General features: G+C 36.6%; 1 protein-coding gene across 7 annotated transcripts in view; it reads right to left on the minus strand.

Moving 5' to 3' along the window:
- Positions 1 to 12350: 12350 nt before the first annotated feature.
- The window catches only part of ATP23 (ATP23 metallopeptidase and ATP synthase assembly factor homolog), a 43593-nt gene continuing 36309 nt past the window's right edge, over positions 12351 to 19634 (minus strand). For all 7 annotated transcript variants that reach the window (XM_074325495.1, XM_074325497.1, XM_074325496.1 and 4 more), the window contains 3 exons: positions 17029 to 17166; positions 15192 to 15275; positions 12351 to 12818 (listed from right to left, as the gene is read on the minus strand). In XM_074325495.1, the coding sequence (XP_074181596.1) occupies positions 12615 to 12818; positions 15192 to 15275; positions 17029 to 17166 (426 nt within the window). In that variant the 3' untranslated portion in view covers positions 12351 to 12614. The remainder of the gene's footprint in view (positions 12819 to 15191; positions 15276 to 17028; positions 17167 to 19634) is intronic.

Consider the following 19634-nt stretch of genomic DNA (forward strand, 5'->3'; position numbering starts at 1 on the left):
TCCCCACCCTACCACCTTCAAAGTCACAAGACCTACTTGGAGCACAAAAGTATGGTCAACAACATTTTCAGTTCTAATTTTTATGACTCAGTCGATGGCAGGTAACACTGGCGACCACTCCCTCCCTTGGAATTGTCTTCTCTGTTTTTCTTATAGGGTACCACTCCTTTTGGCCTCTTCGACCACATTCTCTCCAGCTCTTCTTTCTCTGGCAGAATGATTAAATGCTGGTATGCCCCAGTTTCTAATCCTCACCCCTCTTCCCTTCCCATTTTATTTACCCCCTTCATTCTTATGGTTTCAATGACCACACATAAGGGGACAATTCCATCTGTAACTCCAGGCCTGGCCTCTCCAAGCTTGAGATCCATGCTGTTCAATAGGGTAGCTATTAGTCACATGTGGCTAATAAATTTAAATTAATTAAGATTAAATAAAAAATTTGTTAAAATTAAATAAAATTTAAAATTCCATTCCTCAGTCACACTAGCCATATTTCAATACTCAGTAACTACATATGTCTAGTGTATGTTACATGGGATGTTCAGATAAAGAACATTTCCATCATCACAGAAAGTTCTATTGGACAGTGATACCTAGATAACAAGAGCTAATAACATATGTGCTAGGCACTCTTCTGAGTCTTTTATATGTAGACTAATTTATTCCTCACAACAAAGTTCTGAGGAACTTACAGTAGTCAAAATCACAGAGACAGAACATAGAATGTTGGTTGCTGGAGGGTCATGGAATGGCCAATGGGCGATTATTATTTAATGGGTATAGAGTTTCAGTTTTGCAAGATGAATATAGTTCTAGAGATGATGGTTGAACAACAATATAAATGTACTTAATACCGCTGAACTGTACACTAAAAATTATGAAGATGGTGAATTTTATGTGTACGGTAGCACAATAAAAACAAACAAGGTTTGTACTAAGTACTTAAGATTGTGGTGAACTAGTATGCACGTTAGCTTTGGAAATGGGTATTTGGGACTCCTCATTATCAGATAACTGGTGCCATCGATAAAACTACTGAAAGAGAATCCAATTAAAATGGGAACTTCATGGTAGACAGTTTTAAAAAAGGAGGGTGCTTGGGACTATAGCTTGAAAAATGAAACTAATATCATGAAAATAAATGTCATATACATAACAACATCTAGGTTAACATTGCAACTATTTGCTCAGAACAAAGATTCATTGGTTATATTGACATAACAGTTTTGAAAATATTATGAAGAATAACAATAAGTGAATGTGCATTAATTTATTTTTTAGATAATACATGTACAAAATTCAAAAGATTCAAAAGTGTACACAGTGAATAGCAATACTTCCTTTTCAATGTCCAATTTACACTCCCTGGTGGAGACTTCTATTTATAGCTCATTGGATTTACTTCCAGGGATATTCTAGACATATACATATTCTGCATCTTCCCCTCTTTCTGTCTTCAATGTCCTGCTGTTTTTATTTAGCAATATATCATGGAGATCTTTCCATACCAAAAGTATATGTATTTAAAGAACACCTGTCAAATTACTCTCCTTAGAGGTTATAGTCTAATTATTCCTTCACTAACGATGTATGAGAGTGTATCATATTTTTTAATTTATTTTTTATTAAATTAGTTTCAGGTGTTCAGCATAATGATTCGATGGTGTGTACATTGTGAAATGTTCACCACAATAAGTCTAGTTAATATCCTTCATCTTACATAGTTACCCAAAAAAAATCTTTTCCTGTGATGAGAACTTTTAGGATTTACTCTTAGTAATTTGCAAATATGCTATACAGTACCATTAACTATAGTAACCATGCTGTACATTACAGCCCCATGATTTATTCATTTTATAACTGGAAGTTTATATCTTTTGACCCCCTTCACCAATTTCTCCCACCTCCCAACCCCCACCTCTGGCAACCACCAATCTCTTCTCTGTATCTATAAGCTTTTTTGAGGGGGAGAGGAGGTTATTTTAGTTTTTCAGATTGCACAGATAAGTGAGATCATACTGTATTTGTCTTTCTCTGTCTGACTTATTTCACTTAGCGTAATGTCCTCAAGGTCAATCCGTGTTATCACAAATGGCAAGATTTCATTCTTTTTTATGGCTGAATTATATATACCAGGGGTGCCAAAACAATGTATTCAAGTGGACACTTTGTTCAACATTACTCAAGCAGTAGTTCGCTGTAATCAGAAGTGTCTGGATGCTGATGGTAAACACTTTGAGCACCTCTTGTAATTGCAGAAGTCAAATATCACTTGTATTCATCTTTTGTTATTGGTACATACTGAGTATTACAATTTTAATAGTTTTCCTTTCTTAAAATGTGTATTTTTTTTTTCTTTTTGAGGAGGGTACAGCTCACAGTGGCACACGCAGGGATCAAACTGGCAACCTTGGTGCTACCAGCACCGCACTCCAACCAACTGAGCTAACCGGCCACCCTATCTATACATTTTTTTGGCATGCTCTGTATATATCCATTCATTTATCTATGGACAATTAGGTTGTGTCCTTATCTTGGCTATTGTAAATAGTGTGCATATATCTTTTCAAGTTAATGTTTTCATTTTCTTTGGATAAATACCCAGCAATGGAATTGCTGGATTATATGGTAGTTCTATTTTTTAATTTCCATAGTGGTTGCACCAATTTACATTTCCACCAACAGAGCACAAGTGTTCCCCTTTCTCCACATCCTCACCAACACTTGTTACTTCTTGTCTTTTTGATGGTAGCCATTCTAAAAGGCACAAGGTGATATCTCAATGTGGTTTTGATTTGCATTTCTCTGATGATTAGTGAGGTTGTGCACCTTTTTTTATACCTGTTGGCCATCTGTATGTCTTCTTTGGGAACATGTCTATTCAGATCTGCCCTTTTTTTTTTTTTTAAGATTTTACTGGGGAAGGGGAACAGGAGTTTATTGGGGAACAGTGTGTACTTCCAGGACTTTTTTCCAAGTCAAGTTGTTGTCCTTTCAATCCTGGTTGTGGAGGATGCCGTTCAGCTTCAAGTTGTCCTTTCAGTCTTAGTTGTGGAGGGTGCAGCTCAGCTCCAGGTCCAGTTGCCGTTGCTAGTTGCAGGGGGCACAGCCCACCATCCCTTGTGGGAATGGAACTGGCAACCTTGTGGTTGAGAGGACGCGCTCCAACCAACTGAGCCATCTGGGAGCTCAGCGGCAGCTCAGCTCAAGGTGCCGTGTTCAATCTTAGTTGCAGGAGCGGAGCCCACCATCCTCATGGGACTCAAGGAGTTGAACCTGCAACCTTGTGGTTGAGAGCCCACTGGCCCATGTGGGAATTGAACCAGCAGCCTTCGGAGTTAGGAGCATGGAGCTCTAACCACCTGAGCCCCCGGGCCAGCCCAAGATCTGCCCATTTTTTAATTGAATTGTTTTTTACTATTGAATTATATGAGTTCTTTATATTTTTTGGATATTATCCCCTTATCAGATAGATGATTTGCAGATATTTTCTCATATTCTCATTTTATTCATGGTTTCCTTTACTGTGCACAAGGTTTTTAGTTTGATATATATCATATTTTTGACACTTGTAGATCTCATAGGTGAAAACAGTATGTCATAGTTTACATATATCTTATTATGAGTAAGATCATATAAGTCTTATGCTCGAGAGGCACCCATTTGTATTTTCTACTATGTCATTCGTTCTTTTTTGTTGTTTTTTTTTAAATAAAGATGTAAAAAAAAATATTAGTCATTTTATTATAAATAACATCAGGTATTCCATGATTCATTGTTGAAAATATTGTCTTTAACTATTTTTTAAAGATTTTAAAAATGCTATTAAGTATATCAATATGAGTTTTATGGTTTGGTGATTTTTGTGTTACTTTAGGCTTTTAATTCTAAGATTATTTTTTAAAATATATTCCATGTTCTGGTATTTTTATGGCTTTCTTTTCTGTTAACATCTGGGATATCTCTGGGATTTATTTGGGTATAGGAATGATTTAGAGATTTAACAATTTTTTCCAAATGTCCCAAATTTTCCCCAAACCATTTACAGAATATATCATTCTTTCCCACTAAGTTTATCTTTTTGGTTTGACACTCAGGTCACAAAGCTTCTCCCCTGGAAATTGAGTACAAGTTTCCTTGGGAACCAGGTAGTTTGTTCCGCATTATCCCTTTCCATAGCCCTGGCCCCACTGCTCCTGCCCCATTCTAGTCTTCACACAAAAGGTTTCTTGTCTAGAAGTCTCATTCCTCCTCACTGTAACTTGCTACCTCCTCTTTATACTTCAGTTCTCAGTTTAACTGTTACTTGCTCTAGGTTGGATGCGATGTTGTATATCCCCAAGTCACCCCACACTTCTTCTTTGGTGCAGTTGTTCCCCACGATGAAAAAGATCCAATCCGTGTTGGTCACTTCAGTATCCCTAGAGCCTAATATGATGTAACACATAGTGAGTGCTTGATAAATATTTGTTGAATGAATGCACTATTTTCTCCCTCAGATTGATTCTCCTCATGCTGTGGCTGGGAGAATGAGGAGCTGGGGTCCCCTCCGTGAGCCCTGACTCAGCCACCTGAGTTTTAGAGGCTCCTCGGGGCCTCCTACTAGCAAGTGGCCACTGCAGTGGCCTACCTGGCCCGCACCAGACATGTCTGGCTTTAACCCTAAAGACGCAGATTTGGAGAGTGCATATAGCTATGGCCTTGGTCTGGGACATCTGGGACTTACTAATTTTCAGGGGGGAAAAAAAAAGCATATGTTAGAAGAGATTTCTTAGCGCAGTTTGAGGTTTTTTTCTCCTCTTATTTTACCGCCTTGGATGTGAGGCAGTATGAATGCAGTTAGCACTCGGAGAAGCTCTCACTTGCCACTTAGGATGTCTGTCACATGATTAATTGTTTACTTTTAACTTAGCCTTGGTACCTGCTGAGTGAACAATATTGTCTTTTTAAACTCCCAGATAGTCTACCTTGTAATTTCTGTATTTCAAATTCTGCTCGTGGGGACTCTAATACTTGCATTGTAAAAGTTAGAAGTAGAAATCAGCAGGCAAGAGAAAGAAAAAAGAAAATAATGCAAGAAAAATGCAGGTTATTAGCAGAATGTTTAGCTCATGCTTCTCAAATATTTTAAAGTCAGAAAAAAAGTTTAAAAATTCAAGTGCAACATTATCATCAACAAATTAAAATTTAATTAATTATACACCCAGGGTATTGCTCTGAAGTGAGTTTAATTAACAAAAAACTTGATTTAATAATATCTTGGCTGGATATCTCTATCCCCTTGAGAAGGGGGAAGTTGAATAGTTGAAACAGCGTGGTCTGATTGCTGCAGACTAAGATTATCCTGATTCATTTTTCTGTCAGCCCTTCCCTCTCTCTCCCTAAGGCAGAAATGAACAAAACAATGGTTTTCTAATTGTTTAGCACTTTTCTGCCTAGCAAAGAATGTGTGTTTATGCCAGTTCTCATATGATTTTCAGTTTTTAAAAAAAGATTATTGCATTTAGATTTCAATGCTTATTAATCTTTAATTCATTTCCCCCAGTTTAAGAAAAAACTTAATTGTGGAAAATTTCGAACATTTACAAAGTACACAGAATAATATAACGAATATCCTATACCCATCACTCAAGTTTGACAATTATCAACATTCTGCCATGTTGTTTAATCGATATCTCGATCCACTCTCCACCTGTCATTCAATTATTTGTTAAATTTTACATATATTGAGATGTCCAAATATTAACTGTACAACTTGACAATGGATACATCCGTGTAACCCACATTACAATGAAGATATAGAACACTTGCATCACCCCAGAAATTTCCTTCTCTCTCATCCCAGTCACTTCTTTGTCCTCTCCCCCACCCTCCAGACAACCAGTTTTCAACATAGATTAGTTTTGCCTGTTCTATAATTTCATATACATGGAATCATCAAGTAAGTACTCTTTTGTACCTTAAGCTTCTTTTAATTAGCATAATGTTTGTGAGCTTCATTCATCTTCTTGTGTGTATTAGTAATTCATTCCTTTTTATTGCCGAGAAGTGTTCCGTGGTTTGAACATATCACAATTTGTTTATTCATTCTTCTGTTGAAAGATGTTGGTGTTTCCAGTTTTTAGGTTTTATAAACAAGGTTATTGTGAACATTCTTGTATAAGTCTTTGTGGATTTGTTTTCATTTCTCTTAAGTAAAATACCTAGCTTAAAATAGCAGAGTTAAAGGATAAGTATATGTTTATATGCAACTGCCAATCCTTTTCCCAAAGTAATTGTACTATTTCACATTCCTACCAGTAACGTATGAGTTCTATTTGTTTCACATCCTAACAAATTTTGTCAGCAGTCCATTAAATTTTTTGCTTTTATCATGGGTATTAGTTTCTCATTGTGGTTTTAATTTGTATTTATTTTATGACTAATGATATTAAAACATTTTTGATGTGTTGATCAGCCAATTATGTATCATACTTTACAAAGGATGTTTTGCTATTTTTTATGGGTTGTCTTTTTATTGAGTTATAGAAAGTCTTCATATTTTCACATAAGAAGCCTTTCTCAGATAAATGTATATATTCTTCCAGTCCATCATTTGCCTATTCATTTTCTTAATATTTTTCAATGAACAAGTCTTTAATTTTGAATTTAGTCTAATTTACCAATTTAAAACATTTATGGTTCTCGCTTTGTGTCTTTGATGTAGTTTAATCCATTTTGAGTTAATTTTTGCATATCGTGTTAGATAAAGATCCAAATTCATTACTTTGCATGTGGATATCCAGTTTTCTCAGCACCACCTTAGACTGTGTTTTCCTCATTGAATGGTCTTGGTACCCTTGTCAAAAATCCTATAACCATATATGTGAAGGTTTATTTCTGAACTCCCAACTTTGTTCCACTGGTTTATAAATCCCTCAGCTTTGTGCTTTTGTTTTTATTTGTTTATTTTGTTTTGTTTTCAAGATTGCTTTGGCTATTCAGGCTTTCTTCAGGTTCCCTGTGAATTTTAAAATGGGTTTTTCTATTTCTGCAAAAAAAACTGTAATTGGGATTTTGATTGCACTGAAGCTGTAGATCACTTTGAATACTACTGACACCTTAACAATATTAAGTTTTCCAGTCCATGAACATGGGATGTTTCCATTTATTCCATTTATAGATATTTTTAAATGTCTTTCAGCAATGATTTGTAGTTTTCTTGTACAAGTCTTTCACCTGCTTGGGTAAGTTAATTCTTATGTATTTTATTCTTTTTTATTCTATTGTAAATACTTTTTTTAATTCCTTATTCAGAGTATTTATTGTGTATAGAAATCCTGCTGCATGCTGACTTTGCATCTCGCTACTTTGCTGAATTCATTTATTACTTCAAACAGTTTTTTTGTGGAATCTTCAGGGTTTTCTACATTTAAGATCATATCATCTGCAAACAGAGATACTTTTATTTCTTCTTTTTCACTTTGGATGCCTTCTATTTGTTTTTCTTGCCTATTGCTCTAGCTAGGATTTCCAGTAACATGTTGAATAGAAGTGGCAACCTTGCCTTTTTCCTGATCATAGAGGAAGAATGTTCAGTCTTTCACCATTGAGTATGTTTGCTGTGGGTTTTCAATATATGGCTTTCATTATGTTGAGGTAGTTTCCTTCTATTCCTAGTTTGTTGACTGTTTTCATCATTAAAGGGTGTTGAATTTTGTCAAATGCTTTTTCTGCATCAACTGTGGTGACCATGTGGTCTTTTTCCTTCATCAACTGAGGTGGCCATGTGGTCTTTTTCCTTGTTAATGTGGTATATTACATTGATCAAATTTCAGATGCTGAACCATCCTGGCACTCCAGGAATAAACTCCACTTGGTCATAGTGTGTAATCCTTTTTACTAGGTTGCTGAATTTGGTTTGAATTTCTGAGGATTTTTCAATGATGTTCATAAGGGATATTGGTCTATAGTTTTCTTTTCTTGTAATATCTTTGTCTGGCTTTCCTATCAGAATAAGTTTGGCCTCATAGAACGAGTTGGGGAGTGTAATTTTTTCAGAAAGTTTGAGGAGGATTGGTATTAGTTCTTTTTAAAATGTTTGGTAGAATTCACCAGTGAAGCCATCAGGTCCAGGGATTTTCTTTGTCAGGAGATTTTTGATTACTGATTCAACCTCTTTACTAGTTATAGGTCTAACCAGATTTTCTATTTTCTCATGGTTTGGTGTTGGTGGATTCTGTGTTTCTAGGAATTTGTCCATTTCATCTAGGTGATCCAGTTTGTGGGCATACAGTTGTTCACAGTACTGTCTTATAATCCTTTCTAATTTTGTAGAATCGGTAGTAATGTCCCCACTTTCATTTCTAGTTTTAGTAATTTAAGGTCTCTCTTTTTTTCTTACTCCATCTAACTAAACTTTTGTCAATTTTGATTTGTTCAAAGAACCAACTTTTGTTTCATTGATTCTCTATTGCTTTTCTATTCTCTATTTCATTGGTCTCTGCTTTAATCTTTATTATTTCCTTCATTTTGCCAGTTTTGGATTTAGTTTGCTCTTCTTTTTCTATTTCCTTAAGTTGTAGAGTTAGGTTGCTGATTTGAAATATTTGTTTTGTTTTGTTTTTTTAACATATGCATTTATAGCTATAAATTTCCCCTTTAGCACTGCTTTTGTTGTGTCCCATAAGTATTGGTATGTTGTATTTTTGTTTTCATTCATCTCTAAGTATTTTCTAATTTCCCTTGTTGTTTCTTCTTTGACCCATTGGTTGTTTAAAAGTGTGTTCTTTAATTCTCACAAATTTGTGAGTTTTTCGATTTTCCTTCAGTTATTTATTTCTAACTTCATCCCTTTGTGGTAGATGTATGATATCTAATGTTTTAAATATATTGAGACTTAATTTGTAGAATGGGTATGCTGTTGTTTAGTGTTCTGCATATGTCTGTTAGATCTAGTTGGTTTTTTTATGTTTCAAGTCCTGTATATACTTAGTTACCTTCTGTCTGGTTATTGTATCCATAACTGAGAGTGGGGTAGTGAAGTGTCCAATTATTATTGTAGAACCATCTATTTCTCCCTTTAATTCTGTCAATTTTTGTTTCACATATTTTGATGATCTTAGTGTGTAAATGTTTATAATTGTTATATCTTCTTTCTCTATTGAAGTTTTTATTAATATATAGTGTCCTTTGTCTCTTGTCACCTTCTTTGATTAAAAGTCTATTTTGTCTAATGTTAGTATAGCCACCCCTGCTATCTTTTGGTATTTGCATGGTAAATCCTTTTCCATTCTTTCACCTTTAATCTATTTGTGTTTGCATCTTAAGTGAGTCTTTTGTAGCCATCCTATAGTTGGATGTTTTTTGTGTTTTTGTTTGTCCATTCTGACAATCTCTGTCTTTTAATTGGAAAATTTAGTTAATTTACACCTAAGTAATTACTGATAAGGAAGAATGTACTTCTGGTGTTTCGCTTTGTTTTTCTACATACCCTGCAGCTTTTTCTTCTCGCGCATTTCCTGCATTATTCTCTTCTTTTGTGTTGATTTTTTGTAGTGAAACATGTAAGCTTCTTTCTCATTTCCTTTTGTGTATTCAATGGCTCTTTTCCTTGTGGTTACCATGGAGATAACATTTAACAACCTAATGTTTTAACACTCTACTTTGAATTTATACCAGCATAACTTCAATAATATACAAACACTCCTCCTTTAAAACTCCTTCCCCACCTTTTTCAGTTGATTTCACAAATATATATACACACTGTGTGCCCCAAAACATAAACTAATAATTCTTTTAAATGTATTAGCCTCTTAAAATATGTAGAAAACAAAAGGTGGAGTTATAAACCATTATTTCTTCAGGTATTCTCTCTGCCCATTTGTCTCTCTCTCTCTCTCTCTCTCTCTCTCCCTCCCTCTCTCCCTCCCCACCCCTCCTCCTCCTCCTCATTTTCCTCTTCCTCCTCCTGGTCTTCCTCCTCCTGCTCTTTCTGGGCCTCTCACAATACAAATGTTAGTCAACTTGATGGTGTCCCACAGGTCCCTTAGGCTCTGTTTCATTTTCTTCCATTTTTTTTCTTTCTATTCCTCAGACTCAATAATTTTCAATGTCTTATCTTCAAGTTCACTGATTCTTTCTTCTGCATATTCAAATCTGTCTTTGAACCCCTGAGTAGATTTTTCATTTCAGTTATTGTACTTTCCAGCTCCAGAATTCCTTTTTGGTTTCCTTTTAAGTCATCTCTTTGTTGATATTTCCATTTTGTTCATAGTGTTTCTTGACTTTCTCCATATGCTACTTTGGTTCTTTCAGCATCTTTAAGACTATTATTTTAAATTCTTTGTCTAGTAGCTCTACCATCAGGTCTTTTCCAGGGAGGTTGCTGGTTTATTTTTTTCCTTTAAATGAACCACATGTTCTTATGTATGCCTTGTATATCCTCTGTATGCCTTGTGTTTTGTTTTGTTTTGTTTTGCTTTTTAATGAAAACTGGCCATTTGAATCTACTTATGTGGTAACTCTGAAAATCAGATTCTCCTCCTTCCTCCGGATTTGCTGTTGTTTTGGGTTTGGGGTTATTTGTTTGTTTTTATTATACGCTGTCTCTGTACCAAGGATCTGCCTTAAGTGTAAATTCAAGGTCTTCTTGGGTCTTTTCTGAACCTGCATCTTTCCCTGGACATGAATAGTGACTTTCTAATTTCCCCTGTATACTTTTTTTTTTTTTTTAATGTTCTAGTCTTCAATGTTTGGCTCCCAAAAGGGGGGAAAGATAAAAATGAATGGGGGAAGAAAGGCAGCAGCGCTTTAAATACCCTGTAAGTCACTTCGGCCGATGGAAAGCAGTTTGCAAAAATGGGAAGAGGTGCAACAATCCACTACCTCCTTTTCTGAACCTCTGTGAAAATAAGCATCAATCAGCAATCAGAGAAGATCCCAACTATATGGAGGACAGGGAGGACAGGGTGCTTTTTGCCCACCTTGGTTGCCACAGTCTGTGTCCCAGGAACACATGCATAGCTGCCTGCCACAGGGCAGTATGTGGGAGATAGGTAGCTACTACTGTGCTAAGAGCTGAAAGTGACCAAAATTAGCTGCAATTTACCATCCAAGTCTTCCCCTGGAAGTTGCAAGCCTTCAATAGACTTCAGAAGTCCAAAATATTTATATCAGACAGATTCTGCCGGTGTAATTTTGTCTTAAGTGGGGAGACAGATTTCTGTTGTTTCCTATTCCACCGTCTTCCCAGAATCCTCAAACCATGTTTTAATGTTTAATAAGTTATTAAGCTTGAGGTATCACTTTATAATTTATATTTAATCAAATTTTAACTCAAAAGAACCCTGTTGGGGCGGCCAGATGGCCAGATGGCTCAGTTGGTTAGAGCACGAGCTCTTAATAACAAGGTTGCTGGTTAGATTTCCACATGGGCCAGTGAGCTGCACCCTCCACAACTAGATTGAAGATAACAAGCTGCCACTGAGCTGCCGGAGAAGTGGCCAAATAACTAAGATGGTCAGAGCACGAGCTCTTAACAATAAGGTTGCCGGTTCAATTCCCACATGGGATGGTGAGCTGTGCCCCCTGCAACTAAGATTGAAAACGGTGAGTGGACTTGGAGCTGAGCTGCACCCTCCACAACTAGATTGAAGGACAATGACTTGGAGCTGATGGGCCCTGGAGAAACACACTGTTCCCCAATATTCCTCAATAAAAAATTTTTTTAAAAATTTTAAAAAAATAAAGAATCCTGTTAACTTCACATTATCTTCAAACCTTTAATTAGCCACCTCTACACACAGGCATCACTGTCTTTCAGTCTGGACATAGGCCAAGAGATGTTTGCTGGGACAGGTGGAAGATGCAGTTACCAGTTAAGGGAGATAGATGAGATGACCACGTTTCCATGTTTTCTGAATCCAAAAACTCAGATCAAAGCTTGACAAAATATTTGAGAATGATTATGTGAAAATATTCTAAATATATAAAGTTAAATTCAATTGCTTTATAAATGTAATGCACTGTCTTTACTTTAAAAAAAAAAAAAAAAATGTAATCATGGCTGTCCCCAGAAATTTAAGCCATATAGTAGAGCAAAAGAGGGAAAGCATTGATCATTGAATGAATTATTCCCAACTTTCAATCTTTGTGTGTTTTGATCATTACAGCATCTCAACAAATGTCCTATCATGAGATCCATACATTTTTCTTTACACTTAATGTAAATACCAACAGTGGTCACCTATCAACATCATACAAAGGCACACTTCACAGGTTTCATAATCAAATTCTAAAATAATTACATGTAATAAAATCAAATAATAAATAAAACACAAATATAAAAAAAACACAAGTACAATACAGAAAATACAAAAATGTAATTTATTTGCCTTATTTACCAAACAATTAACTTATTTACCAAATAATTATAAAGATATAATTTTTGCCTTAGAGTTCAAGGCAGTTTCATTTTTTACCAGAGTTACTTTTTCTGATCATATGCTAGAATCAGCATCTTCTGTTTTATCTTGATTTAATTGATCGTTTACATTTTATACGTTTGTGCGCTTGAAAACCATATTTTCTCCATGATCGTTGAAGCTCTGTAATATAAAATGTCATTGTCTTCATATATTTGAGTAATACCGATCACGGTTTTGAAAGTCTCTATGAGCATATCTTGCATAAGTCTTGTTATGTGGGATCCTTCCAAAAGGTTCGTGGTCATTGAAACAAGATTCAAAAACTTCATCAACAGCCTTTTGAGCTACTTCTTTGCTGATATTCCTAACAGCCAGGATAGAAAGAATGGCTCTGTCTCTCACACAAGTCTAAGGAGAAAGATTATTTAGGTATACATATAATTATTTAGGTATAAGTAAGACCTCCTCCAATTTTTTCATCTTTTCCAATAATATAAGCAAATGTCGTTCTCTGAAGTTCTAGGCAGTGTTTGCCAAACAATAACTCCCAATTCGGAAAATTATAGAAAGTGTATAAATAAGGTTCTGGTTGAATTTTTAATAAAATTTAAATAAATTTAAAATATACTTTACTTCTGCAACTCTTTTCCTTAACTTTTCAGTAGACCAATGCTAGATAACTTTTCCTTCAAGAGAAGCACTCTTCCCCAGGCAATAGGAAATCATATATATATATATATATATATATATATATACACACAAAATTGGAATGTGTCTCCATTTTTCAAGGGGGTGAAAAAATCAAACATTTTTTTCCTTAGTATTCTTTGCATGGGCATTAAAGTTCTCTTACTAAGAAAATAATTTACCTAAATTTACTTTATAATTTACATAGTAACAGACTAAAATTGCTCAGTATTCTAAATATTTCAAGAAACACAGGATCCTGCCAGTGCAGTTATTAGAGAGCTTTTAATCAATTTATTTCTCTACAGGATCAAACTAAAACTCAAAAGAATGGCATTTAACTTTTTCCTGAAAATTAACCAAACACTGGTTCTGATGGCTATGCATCCTGTCAATCACTGACTTTCTCAGCATGTTCCCAGTTTTACTTTAGCCTGGTGAACATACCCAACTTGGAAATGCTCACTAATGTTGGACTATAAACCAGTGCTTCTCAACCTAAATTATACCACTGATTTTAAAACTAACCCTCAGGCATAAAGAATAAGAAAGAGAGGAAGCCACAATAGCAAATGCCAGAAAGAGGAAATTTCTCTCCTCCAGGAAAAAAAAAAATGGTGGTAAAAATTTGTCTTCTGGAGCCACAGAAATGGGAGACGCAAGTATAGATCACAGTCCAGAATTACTTCTTTCCAGAAATAATAAATTTATGTTAAAAGTGTGCAATTTTACAATCAGTTACTGTAATCATTGTTTCTATTTCTTGGGTACATGCTGTACAAAAGCAGGGACTCCGTTCTCTAAGACTGTTCTCCCACAACCAGGCTCCCACTACCTCCACATATTTTCCATCCTGCTGCTAGTGCTATTTGTTTTCTGCTGCTGCTGCCCAAGGTAAAAAGAGGCGAGACTTCTCTTCCAAAGACTCTGGCCCTAGACCACAGGCCTTAGCCACGTCATCCTCTTCCCTAGGTGAGCCGATGTGTACCCCTACTTCCACCCTTCCCACTGAGCCAGGGCACACAGCCCAATCAAATGCAGCCTGAGCTGAATCGACCAGAGAAACAGGGGTCCAAGGGCACAGAAGACATGTGGTACAAGGCAACTCAGTGGCACATCACTCAGCTGACTTAGCACAGGCTGAAAGCGGAACACGCCCCTTTCTGCATCATAACCCTCTCCAGGCAGCAGGCTTGCTTCTCTTCTAGCTCCCATTCACCAAGTTCACAGTTTCTTAGTGGTTCCCTGTGACTCTACCCTCCACCCCAGAGATCAGTTACTCTTCTCTAAAGAACAAAGGGCCTTCCTGTTGTCCCAAGCCTATCTTCTTTGCATCTGGTTAAACTGCTATGCTGATGCCCATGTACCTCACAAATTGGCCCAGCAAGTTCCTCCCACAGAAAATATCTGACCAGCCTTTCTCCTAAGTGTGGACACAGAGCCCCTGGGCTGCTGTGGGCAGAACTGCTTACATTCATTATCAGTCCATCAGGTCTATACTCTTCTCCCCGTGTCCATCCATTGCAGATCTTAAAAGCTTTCTAGCAGGATCATCTGGCCTATAGTTTTCTTTGGTTTTGCTTTGTTTTGTTTACAAAATCCCTCTCAGCTCAGTTCATCATAATCAAGTCTGTTCCAATCCAAAGCTTTGCTGTCACATATTACATCCTGTAAAGGTGCACTAATACACAGCCATAACCTGTGCTGCAATGCAGTCTCTGTTCTGAAAGGTACCACTTTTTTGTCTGGAGAATACTGTGGTAGCTTCCAAATATAAGTCCAGGACTGCTAGGATAAAGATAAGACAGGCTGTGATTTCACTTCCACTCCTTATCTACTCCCATCTGAAAAAGTATCCCAAGGGTGAGATCAGAGCTCTTGTCACTGTAAAAATCTCCATCCGTCACACAGCGTGCCCATAATTACAAAGTAAAACTAAATTCCATCTGTTTGGCTTAAACAGTATACATTTAGTATTCTTTTCATATAAGTAGTTCTTTCAAATTTCAAATACTAAATGTACTTCTTATTTCTTCATTCGCTATTTGCACTCTTAGCACTCTTGAGGGTAAGTGATTTCATGTTAGTTCTTACCTGATGGTGTTGTTTTAATCCAAAATGTAACCTGAAAATTTCATTTATAAGTGAGCAGTCTCCACTAAGGTTAGCAGCTCGAACCTATCACAGAGACAGAAGGCAAATGAAAAGAAAGTAAATGCTTATGCTCTATACCTTTATATCCACACATTTTTTAATTGTAAAATAATATAAAATTAGCAAGTTTTTCTGAGAACAGAGTGTCTGTAAGACTTTTTTAAACTCTATTGACTCAAGGTGTTCTTAAATTAAGAAAAAGAACAGATATGGATGAGCTATGCTAGACAATGCCAAATACACTGGGTGGGGATGAGTGGGGGGGGAGTCAATCATCTAACAAAGAAAATTTTCAAAATTTTGCACGGTAGCCTTACTGACAGAACTAATTTCTTTGGAACCAAAAGTCAGAGATTTGGATTTAAGAGTTAAAAAGTCCATGCTCTCTACAAGACACAAACATCCAAAATTTCCAAAAGGACTTCAAGAAAGCATTTTTCCAAAGATCTACAAACTGAGTTTCAATGTGACTTAAAACTGAATACATCAATATCTAAGACACTTTGAGCATAAGAACTTCCCAGCCATAGCCTAAATCACTGAAGCCCTTTTGGACCTTCCCTTAAACCTGTATAAGTTCATAACCTTCCTCCAGAGGCTCGATTGTCCTATGCAAAATTAAGTGGTACAAAGCACAGAGAACTAAGAACATTCCAAACTGAGCATGACAGCCTGAAGTTAGGACATGTTTTCTAATTTACTACATCTCTAAGGTAAAAAGCAGCTTTAATAGATGAGGAAAAAGAAGTCTTGGAACTACCCACATAGATTCTACAGCCAACCTGGCCACATTTTTGCTAATTCATTGCAAATAGAACGGCCCACTTCTTGCTACTTCTACAATAACATGGCCTTGTTCCTCTGAGGCGCTCAAGGCACTTAACACACTTTCACTAGCTAACAGGCATTATTAATTTTCATAACACCCAAAGGAGAGACACATTTCGAAACTCTAGTTTTAGTCTACTCTCCAAATAATAAGAGTTATAACTTCATGTACTGGGGTTGCTTATTAATTTCAAAGGTAAGAGAAAATAATCAAAGTTATAAAGTATACATAGCTTAAAATTTGTATTAGTTTTTTAACTTAGCTAGTTTTTTAACTTAGCACGTTGCACACTTCAATTAATAAAATGCAAATATGAAATATGTATGTCTCAGTAGGCAGATACGAGTACATGTGCATAAAACACACGTGAGAGTAATACAAAGTACTTAATAGCTATCTTTTTATGTTGTATTTTTGAGACTAAATGTTTTGCTCTAGGACAAGCAAGGAGCGTTGGAAGACAAAGCTATGGAAGACAGCACAGCAAACCAGTTAAGAACCCTGGTTGCAATCCTGCCTCTTCCTCTTACTAACTATGGAATCTAAACAAATGCCTCACTTTCCATAGATATAAAATGGGGATAATAGTGTCCACCTCCATGGGTTGTTGTGAAGATTAAATAAGAATCCACAAACCATATAGTGTTGAGCACACAGCCCTCAGTAAATGTTAACTATCCTTATTTTTTACATTATATAGTTTATTCTCTAAAAGTTTATTATTATAGTTAGTTAATTAGTTAATCATCACTGTTATTAGGATTTAAAGGTTATACTTAAGACAATTCTAAAAAGATACTTAAAATGCCTCTTGTGTCTCAAAAATTATATTCAGTAGTTAAACACAGAAATTCAAAACTAACGTGGAATTATGACAGTAACTATAAATTGAGTAAAATGTTCAAAGTGTCCTGGGGGCAAAAAGACATGTTTGACAATGAAACTTACCTCTGAGCATGCCAAGTGTCTGACGTTGGTGAACCAGTCGACATGAGCACGACAATGGTCAAATGCATGAATGAGCTCATGAGTGACCACTCTGTTCATATGGGCCTGATTACGAATATTATTCTGGCACAAAACAATCTAGGAGGCACCAAAACAAGAGAAGTTCGATTATTTCTACAATCTACTCTCATTTCACGGATTCCATCCTCTGTCTCACCTGAGGGGCGTCACCTGCTTGGATTGTCTCTGCACACGCTTCTCCACTGACCCCCACACCCACCTATGTGTCAAGGCCCAGTATTAACTACAAACTCTTTAAGCCTTCCCCAGGGCTAACTTCTCCCTTCTCCTCTCTTTGGACCACAGCAGCACTTACAGTAAGGACACTTATTCACTGTCCTCACAGGGCTGACTGTACCAGTATGTCTTGGACTCCACAGCATTGTGGAGTTTTGTGTCATATTAAGAGTGTGGACTTTGGAAGGAAGTAGACAGACTCAAATTCCAGCCCCATTCCTTACGAATTCGGTGATCTTGGGCAAGTCTCTGAACTCCCTGTGCCTCAGTTTCCTCCACTATAAAAAGGGGATAGAGTACCTACCTCATAGAATTGTGAGAATTAAATGAGAATATACATAAAATGTTTCTTATCAAGTTTCTAAATGAGCAATGAATCAACAATGAATGACCACCACAGTCCCATTCTACTAGAATTCTCAGGGGAAATCCTTAGAAAGACCTTCAGAAAAATGTGCAAAAAGCAAGCAGCACACTGAATAATAAAGACATGAGGTATCCTAATAATAACAGTTACCACTTATTGTGTACTTCCTATGCGCCAGACACTGGGATACAGGCTAGATACTTCCTATACATTCATGCAACATCCATTTATTCAACTAATATTTATTAAGACCTATTAGTATATTTATAATCTACTAATGGAGATAGAAATTAATCAAATATTTACCAAAATGCTTAAATACACACAATGACAGTTGTCATGAGAAAAACCCAGGTGGTCGTGAGTATTTACAATGAGAATGCCTGACCTGGTCTGAAAGGCTGGGAAAGGCTTCTCTTCAGAAGGAATGTTTAAACTGGGATCTAATGGATGAATGGGAGTTAAATCTGAGAAGGGAAGGGAGCATTCCAGACAGAGAGAACAATCTATGCAGAGGGTAGGGGGAGAGTTGAAAGAACAGAATGTGTGAGAAGCTGAAAGCAGGCCTGTATTGCTGCAGCACAGCGTTGGAGGTGGTCGGCATGAGGTAAGGCGGGTGAGGTCAGTCAGCAGTGGCCAAATCACTGAACTCTATCTTTATCCTGAGAGCAATGGGAAGTCACTAGAAAGGAATGGTGAAACAGGGGTGTGCTTTTGTTTTATTTTGTCTTTCTCCTTTTGACTATAGTGGGGAAAATAAGCAGAAGACCAAAACTAGATGCAGAGAGACTAGTTGAAGGCTAATCAAGTATTCTAGGCAAGGAGTCATGATATCTGACAATAAGACAGTGGGAGCCAAAAAAAGGTATCTAGGAGGTAAATTGGACAAAATTTAGTGATGGATAGAATATGGGAAGGGAGTTGGAGGTATCAAGAATGATTCCCTCATTTCTGGCTATTTAATAGGATGGATGGTGGTACCATTCACTGAAATATGCAAAACTAACAGACCAGGTTAGATGGGAATGAGGTGTGGTAAAAATTACCAGCTTGGACTTGGACATGTCAGGTCTGAGATGCCTTGTGGACATCCAAGTGTAGGCGTTAAGTGGGCACTTGGATATAGTGATGTGAAGTTCAAAAGAGAGCTCTGACCTAGGACAATAAATGAGATCCCTTTGGCAGAGTATAGAGGAAAAACGAATGGGATCTAACACCAAGGGTTAAGGGACTTCAACATTTCAGGACTGATAAAGAAAGGTAAGCTAGCAAAGGAGCAGCAGAAGAGTACTGTATACCTAAAACCCTGGGAAGAAAGTGTTTGGTATTACCTGCTAAAGTCAAGTGGTATGCATACCATATGACCTAGCAATTCCTCTCCTAGCCGTAACTTCTGCACATGTGCACCAGGAAAAAAAGGTAAAAATATTCACAGCAGCGTTACTCAAAATAAAAATGTTGGAAAAAGTCAGTATTAGATAGAGTAAACTGTAGTATAGATACACAATGGAGTACTAGCCAACGGTGAAACTAAATAAATCAGTGATATACACAACAGGAAACACTCTCACAATGTTGAGCAAAAGAATTGTTACAGAAGACTATGTACTGTTTAATTTCATAAAGCTACCAACTATCACATATAACTCAGAGCTTAAGAGCAGACAACTAAGTAACACATTGTTGGACAATATCTACAGATGGCAAAGCCCCTCAGAAAGCAGGGAATGATCACCACAGAAGTCCGAATAAGGAAGGAGAGGGGATGTGATCCACGAAGGGAACACCGGCTGCTGAGGTCCTGGCAAGGTTGTTTCACATGTGGGCAGCAGCTACACAGGTATTCATTGTATTATGACTGAAAGTGTACAGATAGGTTTTTTTACTTTTCTGTATGAATGAGATACCTCACAATACAAATTTGAATTCCAAAAAGAAAATA

This window comes from Rhinolophus sinicus, linkage group LG02 (genome assembly GCF_036562045.2).
Source record: "Rhinolophus sinicus isolate RSC01 linkage group LG02, ASM3656204v1, whole genome shotgun sequence".
Lineage (NCBI taxonomy): Eukaryota > Metazoa > Chordata > Mammalia > Chiroptera > Rhinolophidae > Rhinolophus > Rhinolophus sinicus.